At 45.5% G+C, this 15,594-nt stretch overlaps 1 protein-coding gene across 6 annotated transcripts in view; it reads left to right on the top strand.

The window, feature by feature from the left end:
• The window catches only part of arhgap32a (Rho GTPase activating protein 32a), a 29,355-nt gene extending 19,227 nt beyond the window's left edge, over window positions 1-10,128 (top strand). For all 6 annotated transcript variants that reach the window (XM_048980415.1, XM_048980416.1, XM_048980417.1 and 3 more), the window contains 13 exons: window positions 581-662; window positions 1,048-1,197; window positions 1,322-1,424; window positions 2,039-2,183; window positions 2,465-2,547; window positions 2,881-2,988; window positions 3,355-3,500; window positions 3,590-3,791; window positions 3,889-4,031; window positions 4,374-4,448; window positions 4,533-5,183; window positions 5,612-6,354; window positions 6,459-10,128. In XM_048980415.1, coding sequence (XP_048836372.1) covers window positions 581-662; window positions 1,048-1,197; window positions 1,322-1,424; window positions 2,039-2,183; window positions 2,465-2,547; window positions 2,881-2,988; window positions 3,355-3,500; window positions 3,590-3,791; window positions 3,889-4,031; window positions 4,374-4,448; window positions 4,533-5,183; window positions 5,612-6,354; window positions 6,459-8,321 — 4,494 coding nt within the window. In that variant the 3' untranslated portion in view covers window positions 8,322-10,128. The remainder of the gene's footprint in view (window positions 1-580; window positions 663-1,047; window positions 1,198-1,321; window positions 1,425-2,038; window positions 2,184-2,464; window positions 2,548-2,880; window positions 2,989-3,354; window positions 3,501-3,589; window positions 3,792-3,888; window positions 4,032-4,373; window positions 4,449-4,532; window positions 5,184-5,611; window positions 6,355-6,458) is intronic.
• The last annotated feature ends 5,466 nt before the right edge of the window (window positions 10,129-15,594 follow it).

The following is a 15,594-nucleotide window of genomic DNA, read 5'->3' as shown; positions in this document are numbered from 1 at the left end:
CCACATATCACCTACCATTTTCAATATGTAACCTCCCCGACTTCATGAGGTCTGCCATTCATTTATTGAAGATATGGCTGCTAAAAGAATATTTAAAGTATGCAGTCTAGTACCATATAGTACTGAGTAGACTTTCAGCTCCTTGGGTCCTCCTTTACTGAAAGGCATGACATCTTAATAGGCAGCCGTGTCATAAAGTAGCTCCGCCGTGGGACTCTACGATATAAAGCATCTCCGCCGTGGGACTCATCGTATAAAGCAGCTCCTCCATGGGACCCATTTCATAAAGTGGTTTCACTGTGGGGTTCATTCTACAAAGCAGCTGCACTGTAGGACCCACATCATAAAATAGCTGCACGGTGAAGCCTGTGCCATAAATCTGCTCTGCGGTGGGACTCATGACTTATGCATTCTGGTAGTGTCTGAATCATTATCATTCTTCTACTAGCCTTCCATTGTGATATCATTGCCTGGGAGCTTTCTTGCGAAGTTCTTCGTTGGACCACCCAAGGGCTACAATGCTAAATAGGCATTATGTCATCATGCCTCTACTCACTATGGTCTCCCCTATTGTGTGCAGGTGGGCTTTTTCCCCAGTGAGTGTGTGGAACTGATAAACGACAAACTCCCTCAGTCCGTCACCAGTGCTGTGCCAAAACCAGGTACTTCCTCCTTGCTGGCAGATACTGGCTCATAAACAGTGTGCAGCGTGTCTCGATACTCATAAAATGTGTCTCAAAGGCTTATGGCAACTCATATATTTCTTTCAAGGAAAATTAGCAGTTTTAAACTGATCCTCAGATTTGCTAAAATCTGATCTGAGCTATTCTGGTCTGCCACTGTTTTTAGTTCAGGACATAATTTAAGTCAAAGTCAGCTGTACTAACTATCATTCTCATTGCTTTTGGTGTGTCTGTGAGCCTGTGTGAAAAGCAGTAAAATGACTGAGGTGTACCGTAGTAATGGCAAGCTAGCGATGCTCTGCGTTGTCCTGATTGAGCTATCGCATGTCTCTCGCTGGCTGCCACCCCTGTCGGCATCCACCAGTGTGTAAGAAGCACGGGAAGATCATCACATTCCTACGCAGCTTCATGAAGTCGCGACCCAGCAAGCAGAAGCTGAAGCAGAGGGGAATCCTTCGGGAAAGGGTGTTTGGCTGCGACCTGGGGGAGCACCTGCTCAACTCGGGCCAGGATGGTAAGTGTGCTTTCGCCGTGATTAAGACAACCACCGTAACCACAGTAATGACAGCCAGAGAACTGGCCTCACGTCCTATACATTTACCCAAAACCTAGACCCTGCGGGATTTTCCCTCTTTCAGTACCCCAGGTACTGAAGAGCTGCACGGAGTTCATAGAGAAGCACGGCGTGGTCGATGGAATATACCGGCTATCTGGAATTGCCTCCAACATCCAGAAGCTGCGGTAGGACTTGCAGACTTGACCTTTCGCCAAGACAATGCCAGGCTTGCACCACTGAGGACAGGGCTGGGCAGTATAGCGACTTTTCATGATATGTGGATATATTTTCAAAAAATACAGTGCCATTTATATCAATATACGTTCCTTGTGCATTAAAATTAGGGCAGTGAAAAGCGTACACATTAACGTGTAAGTGTTCATTTTAAAGTGACAATGCAATATTTCTTTCATTGCCGTAATGCATGTGGTATTTTAATAGCTAAATGGAAGAATAGCAAAAGCAAACAATTTTAGAATTGCAGTTCTCACAACTGCAAAATCACCTAATGACGTATTTATCAGAAAATATCCCTGTTGTTAAGTAACACACGACTGTATGGATTTTGGTACGTGGAACTACACTACATGCATTATTCAAATGCTAGCGTGGGTGGAGCTGGAGTCTGTGGGACGGAATAGCAAGTCCACTGCACTCCGTGGTTTCAACTAAGGTGTGGGGTGTCAAAGGTCGACAAAGGCTGTAAACAAGTCCATTAATGTATATTGCAAGTGTGACTTTGGAGCTGCCTGTGTGACCTCACTGTGTTTGTGTGTGTTTGTCCCTCCTCTGAATTAAGGCATGAGTTTGACTCGGAGCAGATTCCGGACCTGACTAAGGATGTGTATCTCCAGGACATCCACTGCGTGGGCTCCCTGTGCAAGCTCTACTTCCGCGAACTGCCCAACCCACTTCTCACCTATCAGCTTTATCACAAGTTCTCCGTAAGCCGCGCTCATGGACTGCGTGCACTGCATTCTGGGAATTTTGCTTATCCCCAGCTCACACTGTATGCTGGGATTGCTGTATATTCTGTATATTATCTCACGTTTCATAAACAACATAAAAATGCAAATATAATTCATACAAAATGTACAAATATGTTTCTATAGAGAAATATGTAAGTAATTACTGTGGAGACAATCTGAGCAAAGAATGAAGACAGATTCCGGCTGATTCAGACACCCCAGGTCTCACGATGTCTGACTCACCTGCTCATCTGCAGGATGCTGTGACTGCAGCCACAGATGAGGAGCGTCTCATTAAAATCCATGATGTCATTCAGCAGCTGCCTCCTCCACATTACAGGTCAGTGCTGGCTCGCAGCGCCCTCTGCTGGCCAAAAACAAGAACTGCGAACCCACACATTTTGATTTTTTTTTTGCGTACATTTGAGTAATAACTCTAATGCTATTAATTTGAAAAGAACAGAGAGGCTGAGTAAATTCTCCTCACATTGTGAATGACCTCACATTGTGGTGGTGTGTCTTAAATGGCTGGTAAGTGTGAGATCAGTAACTGAAACCACTAGTTGCAGAACCCGTCCACAACTGGAGAAGAGGGGGGGGGAGGGTTTGGCAGGTATGGGATGACACCGGCAGGCTTTGGTAACTAAAAGTGACTTCCTGTGTTTCTTTGCAGAACCTTCGAGTTTCTCATGAAACACCTGTCCCATTTGGCGACCTTCAGCAGTGTCACCAACATGCACACCAAAAACCTGGCCATCGTCTGGGCCCCGAACCTCCTCAGGTCCTTTGCAGTCACATCTCCACGTAACACATCCATGTTCCAGCCGCTTATGCAATACAGTGTCATTCCGGACCCTGTCACAGACAGTGGGGGACATCTTGGATGGGATGCCCATCCATTACAAAATACAGAAAAAAAATGCATGATGGGAAATTTAAGCAGTGGCATTTCATCTAGCTGTGTGCTGTGAGAGGACACTGGAAAAGCCAGAGAAAATCTGCACAACATGGGGGGAACATGGAAACTGCACACACACACTCAGCAGGGGTCGCATTTACACCCCCCAGTATGTCTATATGTGTTTGTGGACATCTGTGCATGCGACTGCTGGGAGTAATGAACTAGCGTCACACTCGCCCTGCCCAGGTCCAAGCAGATCGAGTCGGCCTGTTTCGGGGGCACGGCGGCCTTCATGGAGGTCCGCATCCAGTCCGTGGTGATGGAGTTCATCCTGAACCACGTGGACTCGCTCTTCAGCTCCAAGCTGAGCTCCGTCATCCGTGAAGGCGCAGGTGCACACCGGTCCGACCGTGTCAGGGCGCACGTACATGTGCCTCGTGTCCAAAAAAAAAAAACAATCCGCTTCTCTGTCCTTCCATAGGTCAGGGCTCCTTGTCCCGACCCAAGTCCTTGTTGGTGTCGTCCCCGTCCAGTAAGCTTCTGACGCTGGAAGAAGCCCAGGCCCGGACACAGGTCCAGATGAACTCCCCTGACCTGGAGGGCAGCCAGTACATTGAAGTGGGAGACGGCCCGGGAGCCCTGCAGGGCAAGTTTCACACCGTCATCGAGCTTCCCACTGAGAGGTAGAACCTTACAACCTTGCTGCTTGCCTGTGCTGCTGCGGACCACATACAGCTGCCAGACAACACAGCGCTTCTGCTTCTGCAATCATCCATACAGGAAGAGGTCCTCCAGTAAGCTCAAGATGTCCCCCGTGGGTGGCTGGCGAGCCTTCTTCTCTCTGGGGAAGTCGCAGGCAGGACGGCGGAAGCCGCGCCGCAATCCCAGCATGCCTGCCCAGACAAAGGGACTGGAACATAGTGGTGAGAGTATGGCTGCCTAGCCGGCATATACATGCTAATCCATATTCACACAGCTGCATATAGCAGTAAACAGACTCATGTCAGTTACCGTATACTCCCTACTATTAGAGCTATGAGAAAATTAAACTATTCTATTATTATTCCATCCATCTTCTACAATTCAGGCTAAGTGCCTTTCTCAAGGGTACAAAAACAAAACCCTTTCCTGGGGCTTTAACCAGCACCTGTCACAGCATGGACTTTTCCCCTTCATAAAGTTATTATGAAGTTAATCGTATTACATATGAGCATTAGAATACAGAATAGGAAATGGCAACTTGCTTACTCCTCTTTGGCCTGTAGGGGGCAGAGCGGACAGGGGCTCTTTGCGATCTGCTAGAAGTGAGGAGTCGCTGACCTCACTCCAGGGCACAGAAGGTAACGGTGATGCTGTGTGTGTTTGGCAGGGGGGGTGTTCTGTGCCTCATCGGCTGTCAGTTTTACCCAGAGTTTTTGTCCCAGGAACTTCAGGGGAGTTTCGATCCCGAAGGCCCCGCTCCAGCAGCGACGCCCCCTCCGCCTTATTCAGCACCTACAACAGCACTACCCAGGGCCAGAATGACGCCAGTAAGGGCCCCATAACGGTGCCTGTCCTCATCTCTTCCCCCTGCTTCACTGATGATGTCGACCTCATCCTCCCCGACATGAGTGTGGGCTCCCTGGACTTTGACCCCATGTCCTTCCAGTTTAGCACACTCAGTCCACGCCCCTCAAGAAGCATGGGCAGTACCAGCAGCTCTGAACTATTCTCGTCCTCTCCCCCAGGACATGCTAGCCCCCTGCTGTCCCTGGACTGCAGCCCAGACCCAAATCTGCCCCTTACCCAACAGTCATCGGATTCTCCCCGTGAAGGAATCCGGCAAACCCTCAGGTCCCCCCTTCAGGGTGCCTCGGAGCCCAAGGCCCGATCCCAAATCGATCAGGCCTCTGAGAGCCAGAGCGGGCAGATTACTTGTCCTGCCTTGACCTCGGCCCGGGCGGCCTTGAGCCCTGGCGTTCTGCGTTCGAGTGAGGAGAGCCAGCATAGTGAGGACAGAGTCCCCACCCCCTCCCAGAATCCACCAGTCACCTGCAACCAGAACTATGCGCCCCCCTGCTGGCAGAATCAACCAGGTCAGTGGTTTAGCAGTGCCGGTGCTAGGCAGCAAGCCCGGTAGCCTCAGCTGGAGCGTCTCTTACTCAGCCCGGTTGGCCCCGGATTACCGGCTAAAAAGTTAACTTTCCTATTCATTAGTATCAATCATGGAAGTGATGTGGGGAAATGGACTTATATCTGGAAGGCTTTGGCCTTAAAGTAATCTAAACAATGTGATGTGTTACAAGGAAGACTTCATTTTGCTCTACAATGTGATGCATAATAAAATATCTTTTAGAAGGGCTATAGTCAACTTGGGATGGGTCAGGTGAGTTTAGAAAATTGAGATGGAACAGTGTGACCGGGCACCAGGCAGTCCTCTCCCTTTTGGCCTCTGCTCAGCCTACCTTTCCAGTCCCTGTCCTCAGTGTCCTTGCCCTCATGCCATTGTTTTGTCCCTCCCCAGGAGATATAGCTCTGGACCTCCCACAAGGCCCTGCTCTTGTTGGCCCAGTAACCCTCCTCCCTCCCCCACCCCTTCCAAAGGGTGCAGCCCACATGCAAGCTACAACTCTGGTCCAATCTCAGAACCGGCCGACCGATACCCCTATGGCCATGCCTCCACCCCGACAACACGCACCGCCTGACACCCGGGATTGGTCATTCCCACCCACCCTACAGCCCCAGAGGCCTGCTGAGGTGGCTAAGAGAAACATAGCTTCTACAGAAGCCTCCTACTCCTTTCCCTCAGCCACCAACCCTGGAGGGGGGCTGTCTATGGTAGCAAATCTGCGCTCACAGTCAATAATCAACAGATCCAGAGGTACAAATGCCAGCACTGTCTTGCCTCATTTTACACAACGACCACTAGCCCGTGTTCTGCCCACACATGGCGTATCAGAGAGGACACAATCCACAAAGACACAAGTCCCAGCTACAGGCCAAGAGCCCGCAACCAGCCATGTCTTTGGAATGGGAAAAGAACCTCTGAAGGTCCGTGTCTTTGCAGTCAGCCAAGAACCTGTGGTAGAACAAAGTAACATCTCTGTAGTTAGACAAGAATCTTCAATGGGTCAAGAACATCCAGTTGATAGGGAACCTACAGTGAATCAAGTTCCTGTAGAAGGTCAGGAACTTGTCTCAGTCGTCAAATCATCTTTGCTTACGCCTACAAAGGAGGCAGGTGAAGTGCAACAGCTAAACCTAAAGGTGAGTGACCTCAAAACAGGCACACTGTCAGTAAGTCCGCTACTTGGAAAACATCTGCTTCACATGCTCCAAACTCTTCTTGTTTTGTGTAATTTTATCTCCAGATGCAGCGGAATATAAACCCACTCTCTCTCACGCACTCAGAGTTTGAGGACAAATCAGCAACACCGACGGAGCATCAAGTGAGAATTTCCCCTGCCCAAGGAGTGTGTAACAGAGTTTGCCCAGTGCAAGAGCCCTGGAACACCCTAAAGCATAATCCCCCTATTGCTGAACCCTCTTCCCCGCGGAATGGCTATGAGACCACACCTCCAATTCCCTCAGCCCAAAGCAAGAGTGCTAACTCTGCATTCATCCCTGCAGAGCCCAGGTGTCTCCTCAGTGTTTCCCCATTCAGGGCCGGAGAGACCTTCACTCAGCCTATGTTGCCGCTGTGCAACCTGCCTTCCCCTTCCCAATGTCCTCCACAACCTGCTGGGAAGCTAAACTACAACAAGCAGTCTTCTCCCACCAGGAGTTCCCCCAAGGTCTGCCAGAGCCAACCTGAGAACATCCCCTTACACGCTTCCTATGCTTCTAAAACTGACCCTCATAACCTTTACATCCTCAGCCCTGACGATAAACTCAGGCTCAGGTCCTTCCACCATTCCATAAAGTTTCGAGACCCTCGGCAGTTGGAACTCCCTTCCACCGTGTACGACAGTCCGGTGCTCAGGACTGGCAGTGGAGTCACAACACACCCCGCCATCCGCCGGGTCCGCTCTCTTCATGCAGCTCCTACAATGCTCCCCAAGGTGGCGGCTGTGCAAGCAAAATTTCCAACAGAGACACCACAGTTCTGGCTGCCAGTCAACCCATGCGCGTCCTTCGAGAAATCTTGCCAGTCGCCCTTCCACATCACAAAGCTGCAGCCGTCGTTTGAGAACGGGAGAGTTCAGTATCACTACCAGCCCTATCGATCCAACGCGGCCCCAGAAAAGGCTGCAGATTATTGTCCTTCACATGATACCTTTCCTGTCAGAAGAGAACACAGCTTCATAAGCCGGGACATACCTCCTGTGCTGGAGTCAAGAGGGCCAGCTGTCCGTGCGACCTGGGACCCCAAGGAGCGCAGCAGCATTAAAATGCAGAATAGTGCCTGGATGAAGTCTAAAGCCCATTTTACCTTACAGTGCAACAACACAAACCCACTGCCACCCGATGACCTGGACTATATGGAGGTCTTGCGGCTGTGTGGTAAACTGGATAGTGAAAAACCCGTAGGTCTGACATCCAAGAAAAAGGATGACATGCTGCCATCGATAAGGAGTAACTGTAGGAGTCAGCCCTCTGATCTTAATGTCCCCATGGCCAAAAAGGTAGAGAGGCACAGTCAGAGGAGCAGGCCGGCTTCACCGCCAAAACTGCCATCCGGGTCTCCACTGCACCGCCTTCCACAATTCCAGTCACCACAAAGGAGTTCAGTTCGGACTGAAGAATGGTCCCCCCCCGCCAAAAGCAAGGTGCCGGACAAGTGGTGGACTGAAGATAATAACAGTAAGAGTGGGCAAAAAACCCAGAGCAGACCGGCTTATTCTCAGAACCCGATCCAGGACCGACATATTGACAGGGTCCGAACTGCTGCTGGTCGCCATGCGGCAGACCCAGCACTGGGGCTGGAGGTGTCCGCCCCTTGTCCGGCTGACAATCACGACTCTCACTCCAGGGGAGGCTACAATTCTCCTCAACACCCGGAGAAGGAAAGCAGCAAGACAAGCATATGGATCAGTCACGTCAGTCCAGACCACCGTCGTCATGTAGAGTCCAAAAAGCTCATGTTTGCTCAAGAAAGCGGCAGCCTTACCCCTGCCTCTCCGTTTGGCTCTCCCCTCAGCACCAAAGTGTATTCCACTGCTTTGGGGCAAGGGTGCTTCCTCTCATCCAGACTACTCATACCAAGACCCGAAGCTGAGGTCCACACCCAGTGACACACCTGAGAACCCAGAGCAGATCCCAGTAAACCTGTGTGGGTGTAAACAGGCCAATCAGCAGCCTCTGCGGGACAGATTGTCTGCTATTTATTTGCTGTTTACTTTATATGTTGTTTTTTATGAAATTGAAACAAAATGGAGAGAACAAAGATATTTTAAAAAAGAACAATTACTGAGAGTGGCTGAAAAAAACAAAATTTTAAAGTAACTAAATGGTTTTTAAAAATGATGACTACATAAGGCGTGCGATTGGTTATATGCATGTTGTAAGCATTTATTTAGTATTTGATTGCTTTAGTGCTGTTTCTGGATATCAGAAAATCACAAGGACGTTTGTGTAACAAAATAGCCTCCCGATTTGTCGTGTGTATCAGGTGACTTGAAGCGTGTACACTGAGTGACATCATGCCCTGTTGATTTCCTGTATCACGTGTCCGTGATGTGTGTACACTGACAAAATGCACTTTTGATTTTCTGTGCCAGCCACTTTGTGGTGTTAAAGATATAAGGGGTGTGCTAAATTTTAAAGTGTTTTAAGCATATAATGCTATTGTGCATTTTTATATGGTATTTTTTAATGGTGCAGTTTTAATTATGTCGCAAGTGCTGTATATATTTTTGCCAAACATTTAAAATCAGTGTTTGGATATCTTTCAAACTGGAGATACCAGGGCTTGTAGTATTAGGAAACTTTCAAACACCTGTATTTCCATTCATAATATTTAAGACAAATATTTTTTCATCTCAGTGAACAGGTGTACGCTACAGAATGTGAAATGTATCGCTTTGTAAGTTTTTAATACATTTTAAAATTCAAAGTGATTTTCTCTGCACTACATAGCAATTAAAATATTTTGTATATTCTACATGAATCCAGATCCTAATCAAAGCAAAATAATGTATGAGTTTAATAAGATGTTAGTACGGTATTGTGTAAATGAGCTGTATGAAAAAAAAAATCAGTATTTCCTCCATTACATATATCAATACGGGCTCCAGTGTCCATCCAGGGAATTACATAATCAGGATCAATGCCATTTTATATGCAGTTACATTGCACATTGAGTCAGTACTGATTTCTGTAATACCAGCCATACTGTTAAATTCAGACGGATCTAACAATTGTAAAAATGTGCCACCTACAGCAAACCAATGATTGGAACATTTCCAGTAGTTAGTACAGAAATAACAAGTTTAGCATTCTGCTGCAGGTGACACAGACTGTACAGAGTAAAGACGGGTAAGGTGCAGCTAACCTGTTAAGTAAATGTGGTACTAGTATGCTGTGGTCAAACTGCGAGCACAGGACCGGGATATATATGCTATATGAAACACCTTCCCAGCAGTACTCTATCATGTCTTTATTAGCTGTACTGCTGTGCCTCGAGTCTGGAATTAAGAAGACATTTATGGATGTATTCAAACACTGAGTATGATACATATTTATTGTCATATATTTTTTATGAGATGTTGGAGTGTTTATCAGAACAGGAAGTATACTTGTACTGTTTAGGTTGCCAGTGAGGTTGAAATAAACGCATTCACCAGAAGAAAACGTATACTTTATTGGGAGAAAATGCATTTGTATATATTTATATAAAGTAAAATATGTATGTCATCCACTCAACCAAAATGAATGTAATAAACAGTGATAAATTATTTGTGTTGTGTTTGTTAAAAATTGTACATGTTAATCTATTCCTTGATGCCTACAGATGTATTAAGAGGTCTAATATAAAGCCCACATCAGGCTTGTGTTCGTTCTTAAAAATTAAACAAAATAAATGTATGGTATTTCATTTAAGGTCCGTCTTAATCTCTTATTTCAGTTTAAAGTAAAACTGGCTCCGTTATATTCGGACTTTAAGTCAATGTACCCGTTTCCAAAGCTTTGTACTGTCAGACATAATCCGCTTTCAAATAAACCAGATTGGTTTTAAAAGCATTTCGCTACTAAATATATCAGACCTTTTCTTTGAATACGTTAATGGTTGTCGGCCAGAGTCGTGCACCACAAACACGCACAGCCCTAATTAAACCCGACCAACCCGTCGACAGCAAAGGACCACCAGACCGTCCGCCTTTAGTACGCTCCCTCTGTGAGGCCGACGCCTGGGCTCGGGGTCTTGAGAGGCTCCCAAAAACAGCAGCAAATCACACCAAAACTACAGAATGACTGGTAAAAAAGCATTTCAAAATCATCAAAAGGTCACACTGACAATAAGCCCAAGTAATTAACCACGTGAAAGAACCACGTGAAAATTAATCTTGCATTGTAGGGCTATACAATCAATAAAATCTACTTGAAAAATAAAACGCCAAAAAAAAGCACAACGTTTGGCTGGTAGATGGTTTTAACATTTAAGAAGGTGATTTTCAACTTCCTCTGACTTCTGTGTATGTCAGGTTTGGACTGGATGCCATGTTAATAAAAATGACGAAAGGTAACTTTAAGCCTTATAGTGTATTCTAATTTCAACAAATTTAGGCTTGTTTAGAGGTGATTTATCGCGTCCGTGTTTTCCAAGATTTTTGTTTCTGGGTAAAATGCCTCCAAATGTAAATCAAGAAATATTATCCTTTATTTTGGGAATCGTCAATATTAGTTTTAGTTTATTTCGGTCTATGTAACAAACTGCCAAATACTGTACTTTAGAAATCGCACGGTAGGGGGCACTGCGGTTCAACTGAATGAAGGCAATGTGTCTCACAGAATTGAAGCAGTTACCTTTCACCCTGTGGTTCGTGTCATTAATCTACTGATTCTTGTATTACAAATGGAATGCTACGAATGTAACATTTGAAGGCTTTATCCAAACTTCAAGGAAGGGAATCTAGCTTAGTACGGAAGCCGCAGTTAACTTCTAGGTCAAGCAACGCTTCCTGTAACATTTGTGTATGGGATATTTGTTACCAACCTGACCGTTATTATAAAAACAGAGAGATGTTTGTCAGAAGAAATATAGTAATAATATAAAAAAGACTTTAACCATTATTTTTCTCATATTCCTTTGAGTCAAGATTCAAAGATGGGTTTTAAGATGTGTCCATTTTTGTGCATTTATGCTTCACGTACAGGAATATTACCTTCTTTTTTCACTGCACTGGGATGCATTCTGAAAGTTCCTCATACATTTTAAGTGCATACGAAGAAGCCAGCGAATGACTGCTTTCGTGTCGCATTTTTTGGATACTTGGAGTGACCAGAAGGATAGGGCAGGTGGATGCTTCAGAAGCTCCGATGGCTACGGTGAGGCGAGAAGCCAACCGTGCAAAGCAATGCTTAAAATGTGCTGCTAATTTATAAACGAGCTCCCCTTGCTGCAGAATCTGTGGCTATTTTGCCCAACCGCCACCTGACTGTATGAATACAGTCTCTATGGCAACAGCCCCTGAAATCTTAACAGATTTCTGCAGGGAGGCCAAGGAGGGCCGCATCTCCTTGATGGAGCGCTCATGCATATAAACAAAAAGTCAGAAAGGCCGCAGCCGGGCCAGGGACGCTGCGCTGAAAGCCGCTAGACTGAGAGGCGGTCGCAGCGGGCGGATGCGGGTGTGTGCGCGGTGGCCTCTCTTTGGCAGTCCGGGCAGTCCTCGTTTATTATTTAGCAGCAATTGTAACCATATAAAACAAAATTGTGCCTCTGACCACTGGGAAGGCGACGGAAAAGGTCGTTCAGTTGCCCTCCCCCGACTTTGGAAGTAAAAAAATATTGTAAAAGTTGTTGGCCAGGTGGGGGTGTGGCAGCGGTAAAATTACTTCAACTTTCTCGTCCACTCTGCAGCACATTGCAGCAAATTAATTTTAAAAAGAGGGGAGAAAAAACTTAACACAAAATTAACACAACCGATGCGCTTTCTAAAAAGCGTTACGCGGACGACTCGCTGGCTCCAAGCGAGCTTCTAGTAGCTCACGATCAACATGCTGGCGAACACTGCTCTAGCGTTTTTGTTTTTCTAATTAAGTTGACATTAAATTGAATTTCTCCCGGATTTCTGAAACCAAAAGCTGGTATGAACGTTTACCTTTATGGAATCATTTGTTGTAAGGAAACAATGGGGCTTTGTGTAGTTGTTGCTTGTTGTGTTAAAATAAGACCTTTTCTTTGTGTGTTGCATTGTTTTAAGTGCCATCTGCTGTAAGATGTCCTTCCAGTCTTTCCTATGCATCACGAACTGAGAAAAAGTATTTAACATTTTAATAGTTATAATAGTATTTTAGGCAGCCAGTTTTGTTGATCATTTTTCATTTGTTGCTCAGAAAAAAACTATTATGAATGCCTGGTCTGTCCAAAGATGCATTTGATCAATTTTAGCCTCCATCATGTCGCCCATTTAGGGCTGGATTAGATGCTGGCAGGCTTGGAAAAACAATTACCTTGCCAGGCAAATCAGGAGAAATGTGTCCTGTCACTTTATGAAACAGCCCTGGAGAAGCCGTCTGCCGCTGCTTCAGACGGGAGTTGACATTCCGGACGTGCTCCGTGAGCCGCTCCATCCTAATAAACAAAGACTTTTGCTTCGTTCAAGGTGGAGTTAGCCTTCCTGTAGTCAGTCTTTTTTTTTTAATTAAAAAAGGTTACAGTCTCTCACTAATTCCAGCTAACATGCAATGTGGGAGAGCTGGATTTTATTCAATTTTTTGGCCTGTAATACAAGTCCTTGTAAACAGATTTAATCTGATCACCGAGGACTGTGATGTAAGCTTCAGTAACGCGGTGTAATCAGCCGTGCCTTTTGTAATGGCTCAATCTGATTTTAATTGTGAGGTCCTCCTTTAAACGGGAGGAAATGATTCTGTCTTGGCCGCATGTGATTGTGACTGCCGATGATGGCAATATGACTTACACATGTAACTGACAGGCGCTGAATCTCTGGAGTGATGTGTGGCTTTTGGTTGAACAAACATTAGCAAGCGATAGCCTTTATCCATTCTGGTGTCTTATCCAGGGTAACAGTTAGGCTGTACACTATACCAGGAGGCATAGAACATAGCTTGGGACACCCTCAATGGCATAACAGCCCATGACAGCGGACAGCGATAACCTTTTTATCCAAATAATAACTCATTACTCAATGCTTTGACATACACGCCCTCCTTTGAGCCAGAGGGTAAATCTTTGCCTTTAGAGTGCAAACAGAGGAGGATTTATTTGTTCAGGAGCAGCACAAAGGTAGCTCCATCAATAGGGTGAACAGCAGCCTGTCATCATGGAGAAGCATGGGCCTGAAGGGCGCCTCACATGGGATGTCATTCCCAAGCGTTCTGGAAAGTTCTCCCCCTGCGAAAAAGCATATGGATGCAGAACTGTGATTCTGCTCAAGGTTGCCCCTGCTTTGGCGGACGCTCAGAAACCATGACACAGCACGACAAGCAGAAGCCCAGTTAGAGTTGGCCCACACTCAGTCCACCAATGAGACGACATATATTTACAGTTGATGGCGAAATATGCAAATTGCCCAACGTAACGAAGTGTGCCTTCACTCTCATGCTGATCTTCCCTCCGGTGTGCTGTTTATTATTCTGAACCCACTGTCACAATGGGAAACCCCATATGTTCGGTAAGGTTGACTGAATCACAGCCTATAGTTTCACATTAGCCTTTTGCTAAAGTTTATATTTGGCATTCAGCTGTCTGCTGCCATCTCTTACTCTGCTGTTTGGGTCTGATGTATTTTTTTATTTAGAGCTATTGAAATGTATATTGCATTTGACAGGACAGCCTGGCTTCGTAGAAATATGATGTCACTAAATATACATATATATAAATATATATATATATGTATATATAATATTCAAAATTTGTCCTGTCCTTTTCGGGACAGGGAACGTTGGAAAAGAACAGGATGTCAGAGACGAATCTAATTACTGAAACAGGCTATTAGGTAGTGAAGTGGCCTTCCTCCCTTCAATTAATCAGATACAGCCAGACTTGTATGCCTTATTTAATTGGGATTTATCAAGGATGGCGTTGTGGAGGTTGGTCACGACACACGACGATGAGCGTGAAATATTCAAATATCACTTTTATCCTCATACAAGACACCAAAAACTGCAGAAAAGATCATTTGTAACACACAAGAGTGGGTGGGAAAATATTAAAATGCTTTGCTTATGCGTATTACGGAATCAGCCACAGATTTTTATCTATCCATCCATCCATAACACTAAAATAAAATTTTGAATGGATCAAATTGTGTCCATGGATAGTATTATGAAAGGAAATATGCATCATTTTCTCAAGGTAAATTACCAAGGGGTTTCTCAAAGTTGTAGCATCCCTGTGTCTTCCTCCAAAAACATTCAAGGTACTAATTAAATTTGTTGAATGCAGTGTGCCAAAGCTAATGGGTCATAGATGATTAACAGCATTCTTAAATATATTCTTAAATGGGGAATGCAGATAAAATGGACAAAGGGGTATCTGTAATGGAGTGTGAAATCTGGCCACTTTGCTACCATGTGAATACATCAATTTGGGTACAAAAATTTTAAAAATTGTCAGAATTCTCGTAAGAACAATATTTCTCTGTCAGTTGCTCCATCGCCTTTGGAAGTAGATGGATCCATTCAGTTTTGTAGTTAAAGTGTTTGAGAATTCCAGAATATTTCCAACAAGGTAATGGGCTCAGTTTTGGGCACCATACAGATGCGGTGTGTCTCCCGTAATTTCCTGGGGTGGGGGCATTACATACTGCCAGCTGTGAAGGTGCTTTAACATGAGCCTTTGTTCCACACATGCTAACGATGCTGCCAGCTGCCTTGTGACATTTCAGTTGAAGGTGGCAGGCACTGTGGACGACCTCAGTTTCCCGCTCAGCTCCGTGCAGGAACTCAGACCCAGGTTTGAACTCATTGCTGAGGCAGCTCGACAGTTTTTCTAAAGGTTCCCCTTTCCTTCGATAATTTTCTAGCCACTAAAATGTTAGAGGGTCTCAAGGGGTTTGGCGTCCCGTTCGTCATCTATGCCGCCATTTTGCTCAGGTATTCTTACATGACATTTGTCATTCAATAGAGCCTTTGATGTTCTCCGTACGTGTTCCCTTTGACGACGAGGATCTACGGACATCTGTGTATCATGAATACTGTCGGCCATTTCATGTACATCCCTTTGTTCTGCGGTCGATTCCTGTTATCATCTGCGGTGTGACATGAGCTCGTCGGCCTGTTTTTTTAGATCAAATGCTAGGCTGTGTATCCATGGAGACGATTTAAAGTAAACGATTACACGTTAATAAGCAGCTAATATGACACTGTAGATTCCTGGAG

This window comes from Brienomyrus brachyistius, chromosome 17, assembly GCF_023856365.1.
Source record: "Brienomyrus brachyistius isolate T26 chromosome 17, BBRACH_0.4, whole genome shotgun sequence".
In the NCBI taxonomy this organism is placed as follows: Eukaryota; Metazoa; Chordata; class Actinopteri; order Osteoglossiformes; family Mormyridae; genus Brienomyrus; species Brienomyrus brachyistius.
Note: the sequence above shows the minus strand (reverse complement) of the source record. Positions and strands in the feature narration are given on the sequence as shown.